The 22804-nt window shown below is 39.0% G+C and overlaps 1 protein-coding gene across 2 annotated transcripts; it reads right to left on the bottom strand.

Annotated features, from left to right (window-relative positions):
* Positions 1 to 22: 22 nt before the first annotated feature.
* On the bottom strand, positions 23 to 18449 carry hnrpkl (heterogeneous nuclear ribonucleoprotein K, like). 2 transcript variants are annotated; one of them, XM_059358257.1, is made up of 16 exons: positions 18315 to 18449; positions 16323 to 16430; positions 15110 to 15207; positions 14941 to 14997; positions 14115 to 14158; positions 11720 to 11792; positions 9647 to 9760; positions 9402 to 9530; positions 8966 to 9273; positions 7645 to 7698; positions 7359 to 7398; positions 5187 to 5202; positions 4720 to 4752; positions 4525 to 4592; positions 4241 to 4410; positions 23 to 2687 (listed from the first exon to the last, which is right to left on the bottom strand). In XM_059358257.1, exons 2-16 carry the CDS (start codon positions 16381 to 16383, stop codon positions 2657 to 2659), a joined length of 1296 nt encoding a protein of 431 aa, XP_059214240.1. In that variant the 5' UTR covers positions 16384 to 16430; positions 18315 to 18449; the 3' UTR covers positions 23 to 2656. The 2 variants fall into 2 exon arrangements, with proteins under 2 accessions (XP_059214240.1, XP_059214241.1); XM_059358258.1 differs by having other exon boundaries at positions 16323 to 16427.
* Positions 18450 to 22804: the final 4355 nt, after the last annotated feature.

Raw genomic sequence — 22804 nt, 5'->3', positions numbered from 1 at the left:
ATAATGTAGAAGGCACACTTGGTGAACTGTGACACAGACTTTATTTACTAATCACCTGCAGGTACTAACTTACAGATATCAAACACAGAGATACAGATATGACCGGACAGAAAACGCCACTCATGGACTCACAAAGCTGTATGCTCTTCACATCAAACTGCATCTTAAGCAAAAAAGAAAAAAAAAAGGGTTTAAAAGTGCTTCCAAACTGTCAAAATTAAAACATACTTGTGCAAGAATAACTAGATCAGATATTAAGGTTGCATTACAGCGAGTCATGAGTGGCAGAAAATAAGTCAAATAAGAAATAGAAAGAGAAAAAAGAAAGATTACCAAACCTGTTTTATGGCACCATATCCTTCCAAGAAAGTAGAAAATATCCTGGGCCTAGCTAACAAAACTCATCGTGAAATTACTGTTTATATGTAAATATATACACAGAGACACTTTATACAGCTCCTTGTCTTTCTATGAAAAACAAAAAAATATTTAAAAATGTCTTTCTTCTATATCAAACTGGCACATTTATCCCAACTTAAAGCAACATTTTTATTTTTTTTGGAAAATAGGCTTATTCAGTTTCTAGTGTTAGATAACGGTAGCTGAGAAATTGACCATCTAACGTTACAGTAAACGCACCTTGAAAGATCACTAATTAACATGTTATATCTCATTAGTCATTTGTTCAATTCCTATAAAACCAAATTGCTCTTTTAAGGGTTTAGCTGTTGGGCTATATATTGGCTGACAGAAAGACTAGATGAAGTAAAGTAAGAACTAAAATACATTGGTTTTTATACGTTTAAAACGTAATATAATTATATTTAAGGTGTTTTTATTAGTTCACTTTTGAGATGCAGGTAGGTGGAATATGTTGTTGGACAGAGCTACTCTAATGCTAGCTGTTTCTCCGTTTCCCGTCTTTGTGCTAAGCTAAGCTAACTAGCTGGTGGCTGTAGTTTCATATTTCGTCACACTGTTTAAGTAATCGCCCAAGTCATTTTTTGTCAAAATTGTTTTCTTTTGCCTAAATCATCTCCTCATGACGCCGGCCACCTATGGTAAAATCGCCTACATCCTCAGTTGATCAGATCATGTGATTTTACCCCTTGAAGATAATGGCCTGTGTCAAGTGTGTTTGGATGTGGATTTATTATGCCTTTTGCCATTTTTTGAACATGCCTTTGTAACTTAAGCAAGACATTTTTAATGTGTCTACATAAGAGTGACATGGGCGTGTCATAAACATGATGGGATGTCTCATGAACATTGACACTTTGAAGTAACATTAATGCTCATGATACTTGTCATGTCATGTTTCTGACAGGCTTGTGTGACTCTTATGTCGACACCTTCAAAATAAAGTGTTACCATATCTTGCTTGAGTCATAAAGGCATGTTCAAAAAATGTCCTAAGTAATTTATTTCTCTGAAGTTACATCATTTACACACAGTGTTATTACTATGCCAATAGCCATCCTTTGTTACATCCTTTTTGAGTGAAAAGAATATATACACAAGAGTGGTATCAAATCTTATTTCATCTTACATTCATGTGGTTTAGGAATAATGGGAAAAATTAGTTCCCGACTGGGCAATTCATGTGAATGCCCCTCAAGTTGGAACAACAACTTGAAAAGTCAACAAAAATTTTGCTACAGGACTTGCCAACTTGAATTCAAATTGCGCAGAAACATGGCAGATGAAAGTAAATATTGGGTGGATAATAAGAAACTTTACCTATTCAAGTATTGCGCATCAATTATTTCCGCACATATATGTAATATACTAGGTTATAACCATTGGCAGTCAACCTAGTAAGTTGGAAAAGTTATCTATTAGCATTAACCCTGAACAAGTCAGCTAATGCAACATTTTAATGGTTTTAGGGAATGCTCGTGTTGTTTAAATGCTCTAAACAAGTAACATCTTTGAAGTGTCCATGTCATTTTCCACTATGCACTATATTTTCCATTATAAATTAAGGCGCAAGAACACACCAAAGTCAAAAGAATGACTACCCAACTTGGGAAATGGGACCATCCCAAAAACATGAATGCATCATTACTCATCGCCAGAATGCGAATAAGGGTATTAACCAAAATGTCAAACTTCTCCATTAGAGCCCATCTTACAAAAAAGCACTTCATTTGCCAGAGAAAAAGGGATTGGATGCTGTGTGAAAATAAAAGTTTATATTTAAATGGTTGTTTAACCATTCAGAGACCATGCATCTTCATTAAGAGAGTGTGCTTTGAGGGAAGAAAAAAAAAAAAAAACTAAACTCAAACTCACGTAATGTTCCTTACAAAAAAAGATTACATTCTGCATGCTGTACTGAAATGGGAGAGATAAGGGCCCGGGGCGGCTAACAACACCGAAAGTTATCACACAGATGAGTTTACTCCAATGACGGCACAAAAATCTCCTTAAAAATAATTACACCAGCACAAAAACATGTTGTTGACTCCTTGTTGGCTGTTTGACAGCTTAAGATTTTCAAAACTCCTCCAAATACAAATTGCAATTTATAGATAGATGGTGTAGTGTGTGTGATAGTGAGGGGAGGAGGCAAAGCAGAGGAATGTAGGCTCTGAATCGGAGGAGGAAACAGTATGGCAGCATGGCTTCACTCTTCTTCTTCATATCCCTCGTCTTAGAAGAACCGACCAGAGTACTGCCTCACACTGAAAAGAGGATACATGGATGTAAGGGGCATTTCATGATAACAATAAAAACAGTTATTTAAACAATAATGTCACATGAGTCAGGAGTTGTTAATGCTGTATGTGTTTAACTATAAGACATTCATGCGGGGCACAATTGTAAGTTATAAAAAAGTATGCCAAGGTCAAGGCTGAAAATAAATTATGTCTGCAAGAAGCATTACGACTGCCAAGACCAGCTTAGGACTGAAAAGCTCTTCAAGATGAAACATTGGTGTAAGAAAAAAACATGTTTTGGCGTAATATGGTAAATTTAAATATTTTTCAAAGGCAGTAACGTACAGATTTCAGTAAAACATCAGATTTGCACAACGTTTTTTAAAAGGAGAGCTGTAGCTAATGATTATTTTCACAATCTAACATAGCAAGTACTTTTTTTCAATAAAAAAAAGTCACAAAAATAGTTAAAAATGCTCTGTATAATAAAGAAAAGCCCTCTAGAGCTATATATGTTATGGTGATTCAGCCAAATAGGGGTGGCAACATTGATGAAATACTTAATTAAAGAGAAGTATATTGTACATTTAACTCACAAACTCTATCGGCCAAAGGTTTAAATGAGGAAATACCATGGCGAACTCAAGCTACAACAGTGATTGCAGGTCACATGACATATATTAGCTGTAAAGCTGATGTTTTCATTCATTAGATGCAATATTTGTGTGACTTTTATTGACAAACTATTATTCGAATTCACCATGGGGACGAATGTATTTCTATTTACGTGTGGTTTGGTGTGTCTGCATATGACGATGTGACAACTTATGTAAGAGACTCGTGACATGTTCTGTTTTATTGAGAGACACTCCCCACAGCATAATTATTGTCCCACACCTGTGCACACAGAACGGGCGGAGCATTATTCATTTTAGATCAACAAAGTATGTATTGTCTGTAACACCCTTGACAAAGGTCCAGAAGGACAGTGAGATCTTCCTTTTCTGTGGGCTAAATAAATACAATTTAATTGAAAAATTGAACTGAAAAACCAACAGCTCAAAAACCAAAGACATTGTATTTACACTTCAAATTATTATATTAAAAAAGGTCTGCCATCTTTGCTTAACAAATAATTAAAATGAGTAAGGAATTATCCAAATAGTTGCTATTTTATTTTGTGTTGATGAATTAATCAATTAGTTTAAACTCCAGGCAAAATAAGTAGCAATCCGGTGTGAGTTTTTGTGGCTGATATTGGTCCATTTCTGATCCAAAAATTGAGAAAGTAGTCATAATAGTGCAGTGTATGTATAGTACATAAGACCAACAATGGATGACAAGCTTATTATATGTTAGGTGCATATCATTTCTAAGTCTGTATGGGTTTCACTTGGTTGCAAAAGAGCTTTACTCAGGCAGTGGGGGTACAATAAAGATAAGTCTAAGTGAACTTTTTCTGCAGCAACTAAAGGACTGTTTACTTCCACCCAGTGGTGGATGAGGATACAGGCCATCAGGAGACCACTTTGCTCCAGTGAGAGCAGTCGATTGGGGTGAATCACAGGAGCACATGCCTGTTCTGCAGCAGGTACTGGGCGTTCTGGATCTGGTCCTGTGTTCCTGTGATGGTGATGATGCGGTCCTCAGAGCCCTCTAGTGGTTCATCAATCTTGATGGATGCCCCAGACTCGTGGCGTATCTGCTTGATCCTCTGGCCGCCCTTACCGATGATGGAGCCAGCCAGCTGCAAAACAACCACACAGGCCAATTGAAAATGGATTGAAGAGTGAAAAGTCTTTCCTGTCAGTCTGTACAGCAAGAGTGATGTTTTCTAAGAGTGAATAGATGTCTCACTTACATCTTTTGGGATGGTGACTTGTGTTGTGATGACTGGGCCTCCAATATCACTGTATGAGCCTCTACCACCTAAAGTTAGAGGTGAGAAAGAATATTTAAGTTGATTTATATTTAACTAAAGCATACGAGAAGAAAAAACAATCCCTTTAGGTTAGGAAACAAGACACTGAGACAATAATAGTCCATCCCCACTCACCAGACTGAAAGTGCTCCCAGGAAGAATTGTTGTCTTTGGAAAAGAAACAAGAAAATGAAAAATAAAAATACAAAGACAAGAGATAGTGTGATAGCAAACAAGCAAAACAGGCAAAAACACACACCCAATACATAAGATGTCACTCTGTCTGCTTTAACAAACATGGAAAATTATGTTTTTGTAGTTTTAAACAAAGGAAATGTGTTTTCACTGTTGTGATCCTGGGATGTGGTGACATGTCACAACCCGTAGAAAAAACCTTACAACAGAGTTTAAAAGAGGTGAGCAACACGAGTGATCAGGCAGTCAGACAGGTTTTAATCCACTTAGCAAATGTCAGTTTAGCTCAGTCATTCAAAACCTTTCCAGAGAAAAAGGTTTAGTTTTTGTTGACATAGATGTCAATTCAATTAAAGCAGCTTGTAATAATAAGACCAAGTTAAAAAAATAAAAACAAAAACACTCACCATATCCACCTCCACTCTGCATTTCAGGATCAATTGGAGGAGAAAAAAATCAAACAAATAGTTTTAATGACAATAACACTATAACTACCTTTTAAAGGTTTTCTGACCAGAACTGGGTAAGAACATTTTTGTATCCAGAACAGGATTCATAGGCACTGATCTGCATCTGTGCTGATCCCACAGCATTAAGCAGTCCCTGCACACTTTTCAGTGACATTCATGCTTCAAATATCCCATTCCACTTTATCTGAAAGCACATTATTGGTTTAAATTTGAGGGCTTCTGGCTACTGAAACAATCTGTAGTAACTTTGGGAGCACCCTGAGATAAGGAATTATTTTTTTATTTTTTTAAAGCGGACAACGACAATGTAATGATACACCTGTTTAGCAATAGTAGAACAATGGCTTTCCCAACCCATGGGGTCTCCTAGGACTGTTTGTGGTGGCGTTAGCATAGCCGCTGGCTCAGCACCAAACCGCTGATATATTACCACACAACTTACTACCACAGGGACACACCGTCTTTGATGCAAAGCACCTGGATGTGCCAGCAGTTAGACCTGCAATTCAAGTCCAACATGTACGATTGGTTGGTCAGGCCAAGATTGGCAAACACATGAAGCAGTTAAGAAATGCAAGTGTTGACATGTTTGTGTGCCATCTACAGGCAAGGAAAGGATAAGCTTCTGCAGGCAATGAGTGTTAGGGCTACAATTTTTAAATTATTTCACTAGCTCGGGTGTTCTAAAAGTTACATTTTGTGATTGACAGGTGGTAAGTCAGACATTAAGAAGCAGTCGAAATATTAACCGATTTAGTACTTGAGCTCTTTTAGTAACAAAAGAAGAAGCAATCTGGGATATTACTTTATAATTTAGTCAAATAATGAATTGCTCATAATTAGAACACTAAAATGCACAGTAATAGTTTGTTAACAGCAGTGGAAGTAAGAGCAAGATTACAGCCTAAATATATGAAAACACAAACATCTGTTTTCTTGTTTGCACACTCAAGTAACTCACAAATTTGAGCACTCTTTATAAAGCTCTTAGATGAGTATAAAGTGTTATGCTTCTTTTATTATCATCACATGGGACAGACCCAACACCAACAATTGTAAAGTACTTAAGTCATTCCTCTGCAATTTCATCATCTACATTTTTTTCATTTCCATTTTATAAATTAAATGTTTTTAACATTTTTTAATGTTAACTTTTATGTTCGTTCAATGTGAAGGACTTGCCTGTAATTTCTTTGTTGAAAAACACTTTGTGCTGCATTTCATGTATATAAGGTGCTATACAAATAAGGTTTCTCTCCATTATTATGATCATTTATGCAGATTTATGATCTAACACCATCTTATCATATTTTAGGAGTTTTTACTGTTAAAACTCATTGGCATTTTGATTTTACATGGACATAAAGTTCCAATTAATTGATTTATAAGCGTTTATTTGGTCAAATCCTTCTCGTTGAAACTACTTGCCTGCAGCTAAGACCTGAAAGTCACCTTTATTTGTTAATAGAGCAGTGGAAATAAGGGTGAGACTATACAGTCTATGGACTACAGCCTAAATTAAAAAAAAAACACAAACATATTTGCTCATATTTGAGCATGCAACCCTTTCAAACAGTAAAACTGTCTTTATATAGCTCTTTGATGAGAATAAAGAAAAGTGATACTCTTTTTGTCATTAACTCAGATTTATGATCTAACACTGTCTTATTATTGTCTTTTAGAAGTTTTTACTGCTGAAATGAACAAATGTCTGATTTTCCATGGACATAAAGTTTAAATGAATTGATCTATTGGTGTCCATTTGGTCAAATGTATTATTTACCTTCTTATTGAAACTATTTGCTTGCGGCTAAGACCTGAAGGAAACCTGTTCAGGAATTGCTTTGGTTTCAGCTCAAGTTCATTTGTGAGCCCGGTGGATCTCCGGACTACGTACTCAGCTGCTCTGTGGTAACCACGGAGACAACTGTTGCCAGGCAACAACAGGCCTAGATCAGTGTGCATACACGGTGAAAAAGCAGCACAGTGTCCATGCCTTCGTGCTTGTGCTACACTCAGAAAGAGGAATTCCAATCACCCTCGTCTGAAACATAATTCACAGACTGCACAGTGAGCCACAAACACACAGCAGCACCTGTAAACACTCACCATGCTGTCGTAACGGTCTCCTCCTCTGCCTCTTCTGTCACTACAAACAAAAAGCTATGCATCAGTATGGTTTCTCTACTCTAGAGGACAACTAACAATACAGTATGAGGCAGGTCAGCGCTGATGGATTGGTATTTAGAAAGCTGTGAGTGTGAAAGGACATGCAGACTCTACAGATGACCTGTGATCGGACTCTGAATCAGGGCTGCTGGGTTGACATTCTGCCACAGAGTAATTTTACACAAATATCTATCTGTAATTACTGACAATCCTGCTCCATATTCACCTTGGTCTGTCGTCCATGCCGCCATGATAGCTGCCATGTGAGAACCTGTCGCCCCTGCAGACAAAACAATGAAGGAACGTGTGTTGGAAAATTAAAATATAAACTGTATGTGAACAGCTGAGTATGTGAGGGTGCTCTCACGCCTTTCGTTTTTTTCATTTTGTGGAATATAATCATATTTTGATGCCTTGTAGTTCTGGTCCGGTTCATGTGCAAACGGAACTTTTACAAACTAACCAAGAGCCGTGAGCACAAAGTCATATGGACTGACTGGTAACTTACTGGTTGGATAGTTTTGGCAACTTTCTTCCTGCATCATCATTGCTACAAGGATCCGTGTAGGAAAATCTAATCCTGCAAATCATGCTTTGATATTAAATAAAGGCTCACCATTTCTCCTCTTCTAAAAGTACATCCAAAAGCAAAACAAGTCAATTGTCAAAAAATAGCAGAAATAGTAGCTATAGCTTGTGCATCACCAAGGTGCACATAATGATATGCACAGGGTAAGAAAGGATGAACTAATGGTCAAGCTAGCTCTGACCACTGACCACTGAAAGCTCTCAAACGTGAAAGCTTCATCACAACTAAATTAAGTGTGACTTTGTCAACTTTTTTAAACCTTTATTTTTAAAACTCTAGCGTGCTCCTCACTCAGAGCTTCTCCATCCGGCACAGATCAGACAACCTCGCCATGAAGCTGAACTGGAGCATGGTACTAAAAGGAAAATTATACTTGTGGGGCGGCTGTGGCTCAGTTGGTAGATCGGGTCGTCCTCTGATCGGAAGGTTGGTGGTTCAATCCCTGACCATGGCAGCCTACGTGTCGAAGTATCCTTGAGCAAGATACTGAACCCCAAATTGCTCCCGATGCTGCGTTCATCGGTGTGTGAATGAATTCCCACTGGTGGCAGGTGGCACCAGTGTGCCCTGGTAGCCTTGGCACCGGTATGAATGTGTGTGTGTGAATAAGCGTAGAGTGTAGTGTAAAGTGCTAGGCTATATAAGTGCACCCCATTTACCATTTACTTGTATTTTACGCCATTTTGCCTTTATGGTCTTAAAAATGTAACCGTTTGTCACCGGTTAATGGGAGTCGGGCTATTAAGAAGCAATCTAACTGGAACAGACATTTCAAAACTGGACCTTATATATGATTAAGAAAAGGGCCATTTGTATCTTATTACCACGGAAGGATAATCACTGTTTATTACAATGAACCAAAACACGAGGGCAAACGCACCAAAGTTAATTTTAACAAATCAAACAGGCAAGAGGTTTGAAAGCATCTACAGTAAGCAGTAAGCGTGCCTCTCCTCACCCTCCTCTTGGCGGCGGTGGCGGGGGAAGAGGCAGATTACGTGCTCGGCTGCCCCCTCGTCCACCTCTGCTCAGCGGAGGTGGAGGACCCCGCCGGGGGCTCATGTCGTCATAGTCCCTTCTGGAGGGAGGCAGGGGTCTGTTGCCACGGACAGGGGGCATGCGCTCAAAACCCCCACGCACACGGATGGGGAAGCCACCGATGGGTCGTCTGCCTCTCTCCTCGAACAACATGGTGAAGCCGCCGTAGTCGTACGTCTCATCATAGAAATTAGGGTCATAAGGCTGGGCACGACCTTTGATTGGTGCCTGACAAATTTGAAAAAAAAATTAAAAGATTAATTGTAGAAGACTGCTCTCTTCTGAAATAACTGGTGAAATTAGCTACAAAAAAAGTTTGTTGAAGCTTTCAGCAGATCTCAGAGACGTAAACTCACCTCTGACACCAGCTCGAGGATAACTTTTATACATTCGATGACACGTTCTGGCTTTCCTCCCACCAAGACGACTCGGTCAGTGGAGTGTGGACAGCACTCCTGGAACAGCTTGATGGTGGTCTGGGTGTTCTAGTGCATGAAAACATGAAATGTCAAACTTAAACCAAGACAACGATTCATCTGCAGGCCGACTGTTGTTGCAGAGCATCGTGACGAGGCGCCTGTTAGTCTGGACTCTGTCCTACCTCTCTCAGCTCCTTTATCTTGGCACCTTTCACCCCAATGATGCCCCCCGCCAAGCTCTGATGGATCAGCAGGCGAAGCTCGGAGTCAAAATCAATCCCACTGTAATGCTGGTACTAGAGAAACACAAAGAAAGCTCAGTGATGTCGGTAGGGCCGGAAATGTTGATTAACAAAGTATTTTGCAATTAGATACTTTATTAGATACTTTATGTTGGGAAAGTGAAAGAAAATCATGGCAAATGTATACAAATTTAACCCTCGGAACCCCACAACCCACTGGCAGGTTTGAGAGGCACAATTTCTTCTCTCTTTTTTTTTTTTTTTTTTTTTTTTTTTTTAAATCATAGCTAGAAATTATTGTTGAACTAAACACTTTCCTGAAATAATGACATTTATAACTGAAGAAACATATAAAAATGACACAAATAGATAAGGAAGTAAACAAGTTTGCTTCAGGAAAATTAGAACAAACACAAAATATAAGGTAATGTGAAAAATTATTGTTTTTGGATGATTTATCAATATCCATATTATGTCAGGATGAGCACCACGCATCTGCCTGATGTACGCTGCTCGCATCTATGTGGACTTGTTTTAGCCAAGAACACCATTTCAGATGAGCGAATTCTCACACGTCTAATATTAAACAGTAGTAAAATAAGCAGCATGTTCGAGTTTTAGAAGAGATGGGTTTTTTAAAACAACGTGGGGTAACTGACAAAGACGGCAAATAATTGGCACTGAAATTGCTGTTGCATCAGTCTCAAAAATTATCATATGACAAGAGAAACTCTCAGTGAATCATGACAGTGTTTGCCAAACACAAGAAAAACTGGTTTAGAAGAGCAGTTGTGGCAAAGATTGAGCTCATTAAAGAAACCAAGATTTGACTGAGTAGTTAGAAAATCACCAAAAAACAACAACCTCAAAAATAACACTGGATTACATTTCTGTGACAGTCTAGACAAAAGCTAATTACTGTGAGCTTCAAAAAGGCAGTAGTTATGGTCGAGATGCTATTTGGAAAATATATTCAAGGCAAATGAAGTAAGAAGATAATGCATTATGATGCACACAAAACCTGGAGCAATAGACTTATAATGTGTGCCAATTCATTTCAATAAAGTAAAGGGTTAGTGGGAGTTTCGTTGTGTAAAATTCGGGTTGGGTTTGGTAATTGGATGCATACATGTTGTGTTACAAGCCAATTTTTTACTTTCCCTTTGATGCCATTTTTTAGACTGCCCAAAAAACCCAATTGGTTCTGTTGCACTTGGGACGTCAGCACATCAATTTCTATCATATTTCTAAATCCTCTTTTTGGCGTAATGCATCTTTCAATGACATAAACACTAGAGGCGAGCAGACTGGGCATATCTCAGGGCGTGATATTAAAATGACGCTTGTTTTCAGCAACAATTTCATCAACACCCAATCATTCTTACACTGTGCGGACGAGATGCAAAAGCCTCAAGAATCACACATGAACCCTATCGTATGATTTTTGCGCTTAAATCTGCAGAACAAATGTGTTAAATGTTGTACCTTCTTAAAACACTTGCAAAGCCGTTTTATTTTAATATTTTGAATCTTGTATTGTCTAGATCACAAGCTTGTGGCAGTGTCCTTCACTGCCTTTGTTGGCACGTTGCTACCTTGTTTGCACGTCTCCAACTGTCTAATATTTATATACACATATCTGTATATGGATGCAGATACTGTAGGCAATGTGACAAGATTACGGTATTGGAAGTGCCCTGGTTGCTGATGTTAGTCCGAGTAGTACTGACCATCAGCATGTTTGAAATGCTAAATCGTGGTCAGACCAATGGCCGATGGGTTCAGAGATTGCTGACTGTCAAGAGTGAAATAGTGCAAACCCAAAGAAGGGATGTGCGTGTGCTTCACAGGGTCCCTTTAAGACCTGTGCAGAACTTAATTATAAAGTGAGCTTTATATTCTGCATAATGCTACTTTTTACTTTTCCATTAATTCCAACAGACGAAGGCAATGTCATCAATCACCCTGGGCTGCCCTCTGTCCATGTACACAGTAATTAACATGGCAGCTTACCTCCTCTAGTGTTGGTATGATTTTCAGCAGAATCTCTCCAATAGTGTCGATGCTGGCATTCACACTCAGGATCCTGTCAGGAACCATTTTGGCCAAAAGGAAGCAAAACGTTACAAGGGGGACAAAAAGTAGAACACAAACACAGCCCGATAAAATAAATAAATCCAGCGAACAGTAACAGACAAACTTACAAACAACTAGAAAAGGAAAAATTAAAACTACTGCATACTCACAATTAGAACTCCTCCCCAACACTAGGCTGAATAAATGACATGCACTCTAATATTATTTTCAAAGTAGGAGAAGTCTTGGGAGGATGGGCAGCTTCAGAACGGCTCAAATTAACGTGAGACTGGCCACACAGAGTTGGGGGAAGGGGGTGTGAGAAAGAGAGAGATCTTCTATTACCATCCCACCACCATCAAGTTGGGGAAAATGAATGTAACAGACTCAAACATAAGCTTGCCATGACAATTGCGCCACCAGCACACCTTCTGATTGTGACCAGGGGTTAAGGAAGAGGGGGGAGGTGGGGAGGAAGGGGAGGGGGGGGGGCTAGGGGCTGAGGTGAGGAGGAGACGAGGTGGGCAGGAGAGAAGAGTAACAGAGCAGAGGGGTTGAGGTGGGGAAGGAAATGCGAGTGGTTGCCAACTACTTTGTGGTACAGGACAGGAGCGGGGGGTGGAGGGGTTGGGGGGGTTATGAAAGGTTTGGCAGGCAGCTCTGATCCGATGTGGCCTGAGACAGATTTAACAGAAGGGATGCAGCACAATGAAATAAAGACACAACATTAATGAGTGACAGAGTGGGGGACGGAGCCTCCAGACAAGAGCCAGCGCTCTCTTAGAAATCATGGACAGTGATGCTGACAACAGTGGGGGAGAGAGGGTTGGAGGAAGGGTGGGGTGGGGGGGGGGTCGGAGGTAAGGGGGGGGGCCAGGTGGGCCACAGAGGACAGAGCGAGAAAAAGATGTCTGCTTTCCACAAGTTTCATGGTCAAATTAAACATCACAGCAAGGAAAAACAACATCCAACAGCTGTGTTGCTAACCATTAAATACCAACTACTTGGTAGTGGGTTGTCAGTGATTCTCTGTATGGACAGTAATGACAAAAAGTCCAACTCAATGGAGATACTTAAAGCAACCACAAGGAGTTTTCACTGTGTTAAATAGTGACGCCTACATAACCTACAAACGAGACCGCCAATGAGATGTATTCCTATTCCTGTATAGTTATATTTGTCTGTCCTATTCCCCACGAAATCAGACAAAAAGAGCCTTTGTTGAATTATCTCAGGCGAAGTTTAGGTAAGCAAATTAAAAGGAATCAGGAGTAGATTTTTCTTCTTTTATGGTCGTTATATTTTGTGGTTATGGCTTATACTGGGGCGGGATCAACACTGAGAAAAAGAAAAGAGTTAACGGAAGAACAAACAAAACCTAACAAGGGACAAAAACAGGAGTCAACCTTTGTCATTCAACAGATGGAGAGAATCGCTGTAAAGGATTCAAAACCAATCCTGAACTGTCCCTCCTCCTCAGAGACACATATGTAATATGTCTTTATTATTTAGGAAATAGATCGGGAAAGCGGTTTCACATCAATAAATGAATTTACATTGGTGGCTAAAACAAAGTTTACTTTCTTTCGACATCGTCATATTACAGTTATTAATTGAACAAATAGATACATTACCTCATCATTATGCAGGGCCGCCATTATGCAGGTAAAAGGCTTTTGGGGCCCTGCAGCTAGTAGGGCCCATGGGGGCCAGCAATAATCATATTTATCGTTAACTTAAGCAATGATCACCAAGTTTTTTTTTGAACGAAAATATTCAGCGTTATTAAAAAAAATAAACATTTTATTTGTTGTTGGTTTGGTAAAATGAGGCCAGTTTCATAATGAAAACTTCTCTGCAAATTGTATTTTTCTGTTTTTTTCTACACAACTGTACATGGGCCAAATGACCTGAGAAATGTACTGGTCTAAACTAGACAAGACGGCATGTGCATGTGTTTATACGTTCACCTGAGCTTTTCAGAGGCCCAGGCCTGACGATATGCATGCTGCAAACAGTTTGCAGTCTTGCAGTCTGCAAGATGTTTACAACACATGGTGGCAGTGTGCATGGAAACAGAACAGCCGCTTCCGTCTACAGGGGTCGCCAAAATCGAGACAAAATAAAAAAATACCTTGTAGTTGCTTTAAAATGGACAGAAAAATCAAAAGGAACAATACACGTCTCTTACAAGTGGAGCAGGGGGGGGTGTTTGGGGGAGGGGCGAGAATACTGTATATAAAAAATGTTAAATGAAACAGAAGGCAAGTTATCAAAGACATGTGTTTCACTGTTCTAATCAGGCAGTGAGGCAATAACTGGTGGGACATACCGCTCTGGGCCACTGCTGTCTGGGACTGATACACTGGCATTGTACTGCATGGGCCGAGGTGGTGGTGGTGGTGGTGGTTGTGGTGGTGGTTGTGGTGGAGGAGGTTGGCATTGGGCAGGGGCATTCAATCACAAGATGTCAAGTTAGGTGCCCGTTAAAGGAGGGGCACGGTTTATGGGCGGGGCCAACCGGGAGTGTCAGGTGGGCGGGCGGGCGTTCAGGGGCGGGCGGAGGTTGGGCCAACGTCAAGGTGGGCAACGCAGGAGGGGCATGTAGATCCAGTACATGGGCAACGGAGGAAGGTGGCCAAAAATAAAAACAACAAAGTAAAGGAGAAGGGAAGAGGGGGAGAAGGAATACATTTTTAATTGAATACACGCTATAATTTTTCCCAAAAGTGAAATGAGAGAACTGTGGTCAGTGAAGAAGAACAGGAAGTGTGACCTGGACAAAGATAAATAACAATCTGGAGATGTATGTCCCTGAGACTATTTCCACTCAGGCTTCCAGGCACCTGTTGTCACTTCAAGGTCAAACATTGCTTCAACCGTGTGAGGGGAACTGAAGTCACGTTGAAAGAGGACTGGAAACAAAATCCAACTGATCTGACTAACGAGGCCTCCCTGCTCTGTCCACATGAGCCAACCTGGTTTCACTGTTATAGAAAACTGATCTTTGACTAAAAGTGCATGGTATTCCTTCTGTGTGAAATCAATGAATACGGGGTTTGACTTAATTGGGATTTAGGCCTGAACCTTTTCAACTTTATAACTAAATCTGCTCCTCAGCTGCAGAGGCAATAGCCGCATTTGATCCTTTTACTCACGTCTGTGCGTAGGGCTTTTATGTTCTTGCCACCCTTTCCAATAACAGCACCCGCATTCTGTGAAGAAAAAGAAGGTTTTCCTAAGAAATAATAATTGCTTTGATCAATAAGAAGAAACAGCAGTGTGCTCCTAAACTTAATGCTGCCCACTGAGTGTTAGAGTTTTTACTTTGCTCTGAAGCAGCACACGCAGTTCCACCATCTCGTCTGTGTTGCGAGAACGTTTGAAGGCCTGCTCTTCATCCATGTCCTCAGCTGGACGTTTACCTGAGAGGGAAGACGATTCAGGTCAAGTCAGAGCCAGACAGTCGTTGTGGATGATGTCTAGGAAATAACTTTAACCCTCTGAACCACAAAACCTGGTGGTAGGTTTGAAAAGAGTTTTCTTAGCAAAAAAAAGCACCAAAATAACACCATTTATCATAGACAGAAACTGTGAAAACAGGTATTATCATCAGATTTTCAACTCTCCAGCAGTCCTTGAACACATCATGTGTGACAAACACTTCCAACAGTAAAAGTTACCAACTCGACAAAGTGACATTTTACTCTACACGTCTCATTTGAAATTTCAGCAAAAATAAACCGTTTGCACGAACCAGATTCTTTAAAAACTCTGAGCTCTTCAGCCCAACTGGGAAGCTATGACTGACTCAGCTGAAACATACAGTCACATGAAAAAAATCTGAGAAAATTCAGATGAACAGTTTCCTCTAATTCTAACCATGATTGTGTGTTTCCTCTAATTCTAGCCATGATTGTGCTGTTTACATAGATGTGCAGGACTTAAATATTGCAGTGAAAAACAAGGTCATAGTGAATAAAAAGTGACAGGAGCAAAAAAAAAAGGAAAAACAAAACCCTTAAAGTGTTTGGGGTCCAAAGGTTTAACACCACCAAATTCCAATTTTGCCTTAAAAAACTATGACACTTAAATATTTACAGAAAAAAGTTCCAGAGGAAACCAAAATATCATTACTTTCCACACTAACTAGAGGGTTAACAGAAGTGACAAATAGAATGGGTTTCATTCTGCCGCCAACTGTACCCTGGAGGATGTCCAGCACCACCATGTACCCTTCCTGGATTAAAACACGGGCAGATCTGCTCAGGGCCCACCAAACAGCAGTATCTTGGACAAGAGAATCCCTCAACCATCTGACATGTCCACATGCTATGTAGTGCCAGCCAGAAATGTTCAGGGTTTTTTTTAATTCTCCCTTGAGTGAACTAATTAGCCAGTACATCTACACAGTGTAGTTCAACTTGGATATATCACTACACAGGTTCAATGCATTTTCTACTTAATACAGAAGTTAAATCATGCATTTTACATGATGGTCATGACTGGCTAATCAACATGAAGATGTGCATGATCTTACCATTAGTGTCAGTGTTGCTGAATGCGAGATCTTCGTCCTGCTGGTCGAGTTTCACCTCCATTGTTTTGCACCTGCAGTGGAATGCAAACAGGCCTCTCCCTGGATCTGCTAAAAGAGGGGGCAGCAATAATACAACCAGCCTGGCTACAGATGGTGCATGCAAAGACAATCAAATATTCAGATTTTTTTCCCAACCAACAGTCTAAAACCCAAAAATATTCAAGCTAGGGATGGTGACAATATTTTATATCCTCAAAGCATAATCTCTTTATATGTATTTTTCTATATTTTAACACCTTTTTACACCCGTGTTTAACTTATGGTTTCTTTGTGGCCGCTAATGTAGCAATATACCCATGTATAGCAGTAAAAAAATATATTTATATATTTATGGAGAAGCATGCATGCTTCCAGATAACACAGATGATAATTAAATGTGAAGTTGTGCAATTCCGTTTGGTATGAATGTTTGACGCTTTCACACTACATGTTCATTACCAGAACACTGCAATGACACCAAATATAAACAAAGCTGGTCAAACACCAGAGGGATAACTTCTTTCTACAGCTAACCTCAGTTATAATAACCAATGATATAATAATCAGTGAGGTCATGTAGGCTAAATGCACCTTCAGTGAAGTTGGACCAATGTGTTCATGCATATACAATTATTTTGGGCCCTATTGTCTGCCACCTGTCCCATAAAATAAGATATAGGCTAGGTCTGTGTTTGTTTTCTTTATTTTTCTATGCTTTCATTTGAAACATTTATGTCTATTTTGCACTAAAATTCTAACTAAATGGAAAATGTATCAGAACTTTTCATTTATACAGGAAAATTAAAAAAAAATAGGCTTTACCATATGGTTATTTCAGATAGACTATATATTTATTGAAATAGAAAACATGCAACAATGTGATATATATCATTATCAAACTATGAAATTACCTATATCAGGATAGAAGATTTTGTCAATATTGCCCAATAATAATTCAGTCTCCTACCACATTAAATGAGGGAAAGATAAACTCCTTGAAAATCAGAAATATCCTATGTTGTACAACATGCAAAGCCCCTTGAGGCAGTTTGTGATTTGTAATATTTGGTTAAATAAATCAAATTTACTTGAGCTGACAGGTGAGGCTAATGAAGACAAATCATATTCAAATCACTTGTCAAGTATGCATGCAGCAGCATAACTGTTGTCTGTGCAGCTCAACATCAAGAGTCAGGATCTGAAGACTGAACACTTTAAATATAGTCTGCATGAACTCTACTGTAACATGCATGCAGTCCACCTACATGCACTGCCCACTGTTGCTAGCTAAAATCTGCAAAGGCAGGTTGTACTACTGCAAGCATCTCACTGTACTCAGTTATAAGGAGATGCTGGAGACGCCTACACAGCTAAGGAATTTGCAGCACCCATTTTAACTACCATGGGTTTTTACCAGAGCAGTTATAGCTTCTCCATGCATGAAGGTCCTCCAGAAAAAACATATATTTTAAGGCGCATTATCACTAAACAAATCAGCCGTTTGTGGAAAAAGCTCATTGCGCACTTCAATCCATTTTTGCATTTATCTTCACTTAAATCCAGCTAACCTGTGCATGAAAGGAAACTGCGCAATTTCTTACACTCAAACGGAAACGTGTTTGTCACCTGGCTGAAAACAGAAGTTAGCTAGCCTGTCTGCTTAGTTCTGTGGCTTAGTTGACATGACTTTGCTAAGCTAGTAGCTCTGCTAAGCTATCCAGCTGCTTTCTGTGTGTTTTGCGAGGCGTGTCTGGTGTCTACCAGCTTCAGTGTACACGTTGCGACTGTACAAACACTCACTAGCAACAACAAAAACACAACACGGGACAATCCAGCTATCCCTGTAAATGTCAGCGATGAAAGCGAATTATATGAACCATTTCTAGCAAACAGGCTTGATTGCAAAACATTAAACGCAGATGCTAACAACATATAACTGTTAGAAAAACAAACCTGCAGCAAAGCCACGTTCACTGCGGTGCTCCACGGTTTCCTCGCCCCGAAACGTTTGCACGTTTTCAGCATGGAGAGGAGACACTGTGGATGAGCTCGATTCGTCGACACTCACCCGGCGGTTTGTTACTTTCACTTATCGAGTTAGCGCGGGCGGGCGGGGCTAAGCTACATCGCATTCACAGAAAGGAATGATGTCTCCGTTTGGCCACGTAGAACGAGGAGTCGAACGCTCCCTTTATGTTTTGGGTACTTTGGTCCTGAGTTTAAGCTCACAGGCAGCCCCGCCCCCTCAGACAGACACGCCCATCCATCAACCACTGCCTTATTATTTGGGTTTTTATGCCCTGAACCCAGACTCTCAGGTTACATTAAAGATATAGAACTCCATAGCTGGAGCCCACCTACATGTATGTATGTGTGTATGTAGTAGCAGTATATATACCCATATTACTATATTTAAGAAATATGCTTCTGGAAGGCAAGGGACTTATAAGTAGGTTTTAAGATATAAAGGTATTCTTGGGCACAAATTTAAGATCATGGGCTTGGGAAGTTTTCTATATAGCTTCAAGTGAGGTGGTGGTAGTCACCATACATTGTTAGAAAAGAATAATTTTTGATGAGAATTTGTCTGTTTTGGGATGTCCTCTGTGATTTTTCAAAATAGAGACAGTCCCAGTATCTTATTTTGCTACTTTCCCATTTGTTTTAGGATACTCCCAAATGTCATACTTGATTATTATTTATATTTGGCATTTACATAATTTCACCAAAAATATGAAAAGGGGTTTTCCCCCACTGAGGCCAAACAGCTCATTGCTCATTATCAACTTGTGATGGACCAAGGTATAGGCTAACATTAGGGTTAACAGGAAGTAATAGTAAAAAAAATCTAAATAAAATAAGGTCATCCTGAGGGCTGGACCTGGCTCCCGGCGGATGACAAACAATCAAAAGATGCAACTAAGAGATTAGAAGTGAATAGGACAGTTAGTTATAAGGATCACCTTGGAAGGAAGACATCACCTTGGGCTGGTGACATTATTTTTCTGTTTTTGTTTTTTTGCGACATTAGTTGCAGCCCACATTTAATGCAATTGCAATATTTAGCTGTTTCTCCCTGACCTGTGCTCATGTTCACCCCTAGTGTCTGCACATAGTATTTCAGCAAGAACCACAACAGGCTTTGGGTGTTGTACTGTGCTTACTTGTGCATTGTAGTTTTTGGTCCGCACATCTTTGGTGCTTCGAAGTGAATTGCAGTTGTTGAAGGAACTTGATGCTTCCACTTTTGTTGGCCAGATGTCTCCCCAGCACTATAGAAATGCACTTGTAAAGACCACAGTGTCCTCAGCAGTGACCCCATTGATCAGAAAAACAGGGCTCTCTCCATTAGACCAGTGCTCAACTGACCCAGGACATTTCAAGTTTAACCCTTGGATACATTAAAAAAACGGCTGCACTTTTTGCCTCATGTGCAGAAGCAGGAACTTCTAAAGAGCAAAAGTTGGCAGATGTGTCAAGACAACAGCCCACATTTATGCTACTGAGGCTAACCATTTATGGAGGAAATACTCAGATCCCTTACGTCAGTAAAAGTCTTAAAATGCCACTGCAGAATTACTCCGGACAAGTAAAAGTCCTGCATTCACAACTTACTTCAGTGAAAGTACCAGCATCAAAATGTACTTAGAGTATTAAAAGTAAAAGTACTCTTTATGCAGAATGGCCTCACTCAGATTGTTTTATGTGTTCTAAATATATTATTAGATTATTATCTTTTGATGCTGCTAAATATTGCAGTTGTATAAGCAGCATTTTACTGTTTTCCAGGTAGAGCTAATTTTAACTAATATACTGTTATGAGATTTATTTATTTTTTTAAATGGATAATTTTAAATCCATATTTTATGTTAAATCTTGACCTGAAAAGTAACTAAAGCTGGCAGCTTAATGTAGTGGAGTAAAAGGTACAATATTTGCCTCAAAATTGTACTTATGTACAGTACTTGAGTAAATGTACTTCATGACAGTATATTAAGAGGTTAAGATGGTAACTGCATCAATACAAAATACCTAATAATAGCCTATTTAGAATATATTTAACAATCTGAGCGGGTCCATTCTGCATGAGTATGTTTACTTTTGATACTTTAAGTACATTTTCTGATACTTTTGTACTTTTACTTCAGTAAGTTTTGAATGCAGGACTCTAAGTAATTTCACAGTGTGGTATTAGTACTTTTACTTAAGTAAGAGATCTGATTACTTTTTCCACCACTGTCAGTGACTAAACCTGAAGCCTTTTAATAGTTATGTGTGAAGTTGAAACTACAGAGAAGCAACAATAAACAATTGTATAAGATATCTAAAATTATTACTTGGATCTTCTTAACTCTCAGTCAGAATTCAATCTGTCCTACCACCAGACTTATTTCATCCTCGCGATGTTCATGCTGGATAAAGGCAGGTTTAATGTTTTTCCTCTAGGGATTAAAAAAAAAAATCTGTGGTAATTCCACAATAAAATATAATTTATGACTCTTGACTACTTTGGAAAGACAGAATGGTCTAAAAATGTGTTGTGTCTGAAACATAACTATTGTTTGTATTCATTCAAATAAGACAAGGTATAGTGTAAGAGCATGCACAGTGTTGATGATCCATACACTGAGAGACAGTGGATAGTACAGGATGTAGATCAGTGGGCTGAGTCACAGCTGCATCACCGTACGCAAGGTTCAAGACAAGTCTGCCACCAGCTGGTTCAGGAGGAGGCAGGAGCAGAGGTGGAGGAGCTGCAGAGCTGGATGATGCAGAAGGTGTGGGAAATGGGACATTTTATGGAGAATAAGTTGGATTTGATGTATGTATCAGGCTGTCTGTCATGTGAGGAACATCTGATAGTTTGCTGTTTTCATTGCTTTATGGTTTTATGGCTCTGTAGTGTTTTCCTGCTGCTGTTCACATGGGCTTCTTTGTAACTTGATGGTTTAAATCCACAACTGAGCTGGGTTGCTGTCTCAATGCTGCATGTAAGTAAATTATTTTGAATCATAAAACTGGGTCTGTTTTTTCTTCAGAGAACCTACAACAAAACAAAATTGTATAGTGTTAAATTTGTAATTCCACAGAAGGAAGTTGTTTGTTGATTGTTTTCCAGCTTAGAACATCATACAGGCTTCTAACAATAAAAAAGATGTCAAAAGTACATTATTCAAGTACTGTACTTAAGTAACATTTTGAGATATATGTGTTGTTACTTGAGTATTTCCATTTTATGTAACTTTATACTTCTACTTCACTACATTTTAGAGGCGAATATTGTACTTTTTACTCCACTAGGTACATTTAGCTGACAGCTTTGGTTACTTTTTAGGTCAAGATTTAACATGAAAAACATAAATATAAATAATTACTTTTACTTTTGATACTTTAAGTACATTTTAATGGTGGCACTTTTGTACTTTTACGAAAGTAAGTTTTGAATGCAGGACTTTGATTTGTAGTGGAGTAATTTCACAGTGTGGTATTAGTACTTTTACTGAAGTAAGGGATCTGAATACTTTTACACCACTGCAAAAAGATACATCTACACTTAATTGAAGTAAAGAAATTATGCTTGAAATAATCAAGTGCACAGACACAAACATCACAAATCTAGGGGCCATGAGCTCAGATGCACAAATGTGACATCAGCAGCTGCAGCCACCACCTCACTATCCATTTATTGCAAATCAGGAGCCTGACTTGTGTCCATACTTGATCTATTTTAAACACCCCCCTCCCCTCCACATTTTCTCTCGTAGTGTTGTCATGCTCCTTCAGATATAGGCGAGGATCTGTTTCAAAATAAAAGCTCTCTTCCCTCTCCTATACTCTGAGGTTACCATGGAGACAGATATAATTCAGTTCTTGATGTTTCTCATAAAAAAAAAGCCTGCGTACATATTTTCATCTGCAACCATAGCGACACTTGACATTGTCAGCGCTATTTGTAAAAAGCAAGTCACCATAGCGACACTAACCATCCAGGCTGTGTCATAGATCATGTGTTCTCACTGAGTGTGCCTCCTCATTATGAGTGAAATTTAGGGATTTATTTGATCATTTTGAAACATATTATCACCTTGATGTTGAGTGTTGCACTGTATCTCTAAAATGGGTGGAAAATAAAGGATTTCTGTTTAATTTGGGTCATTAAAGGTAAAAACAACAACAACAACAACACCAACAACAACTACAGGCTACTGTTGGTCTAAATTATGTGTATATTACTAATAGAGCCTGTATATCATATAATAAGCACCTGAATATTGTTGACAAATTAAAATATATTTAAGGATTATTACATTTGATAAAAAAATATGCCAGTGCTACAAATAAATCCTATAAAAAATACGTAATTATATGTTTTCTTATGTGTGCCAAACTTCACAGAAAAAGGCATTAGGCTATTTGAGATAGAAAATTAAGATTTTTTTTAA

The sequence above is a fragment of the Centropristis striata genome, chromosome 19 (assembly GCF_030273125.1).
Source record: "Centropristis striata isolate RG_2023a ecotype Rhode Island chromosome 19, C.striata_1.0, whole genome shotgun sequence".
Classification (NCBI taxonomy): Eukaryota; Metazoa; Chordata; class Actinopteri; order Perciformes; family Serranidae; genus Centropristis; species Centropristis striata.
The sequence above is the reverse complement of the archived record's forward strand: the minus strand, read 5'-3'. Positions and strand labels throughout refer to the sequence as shown.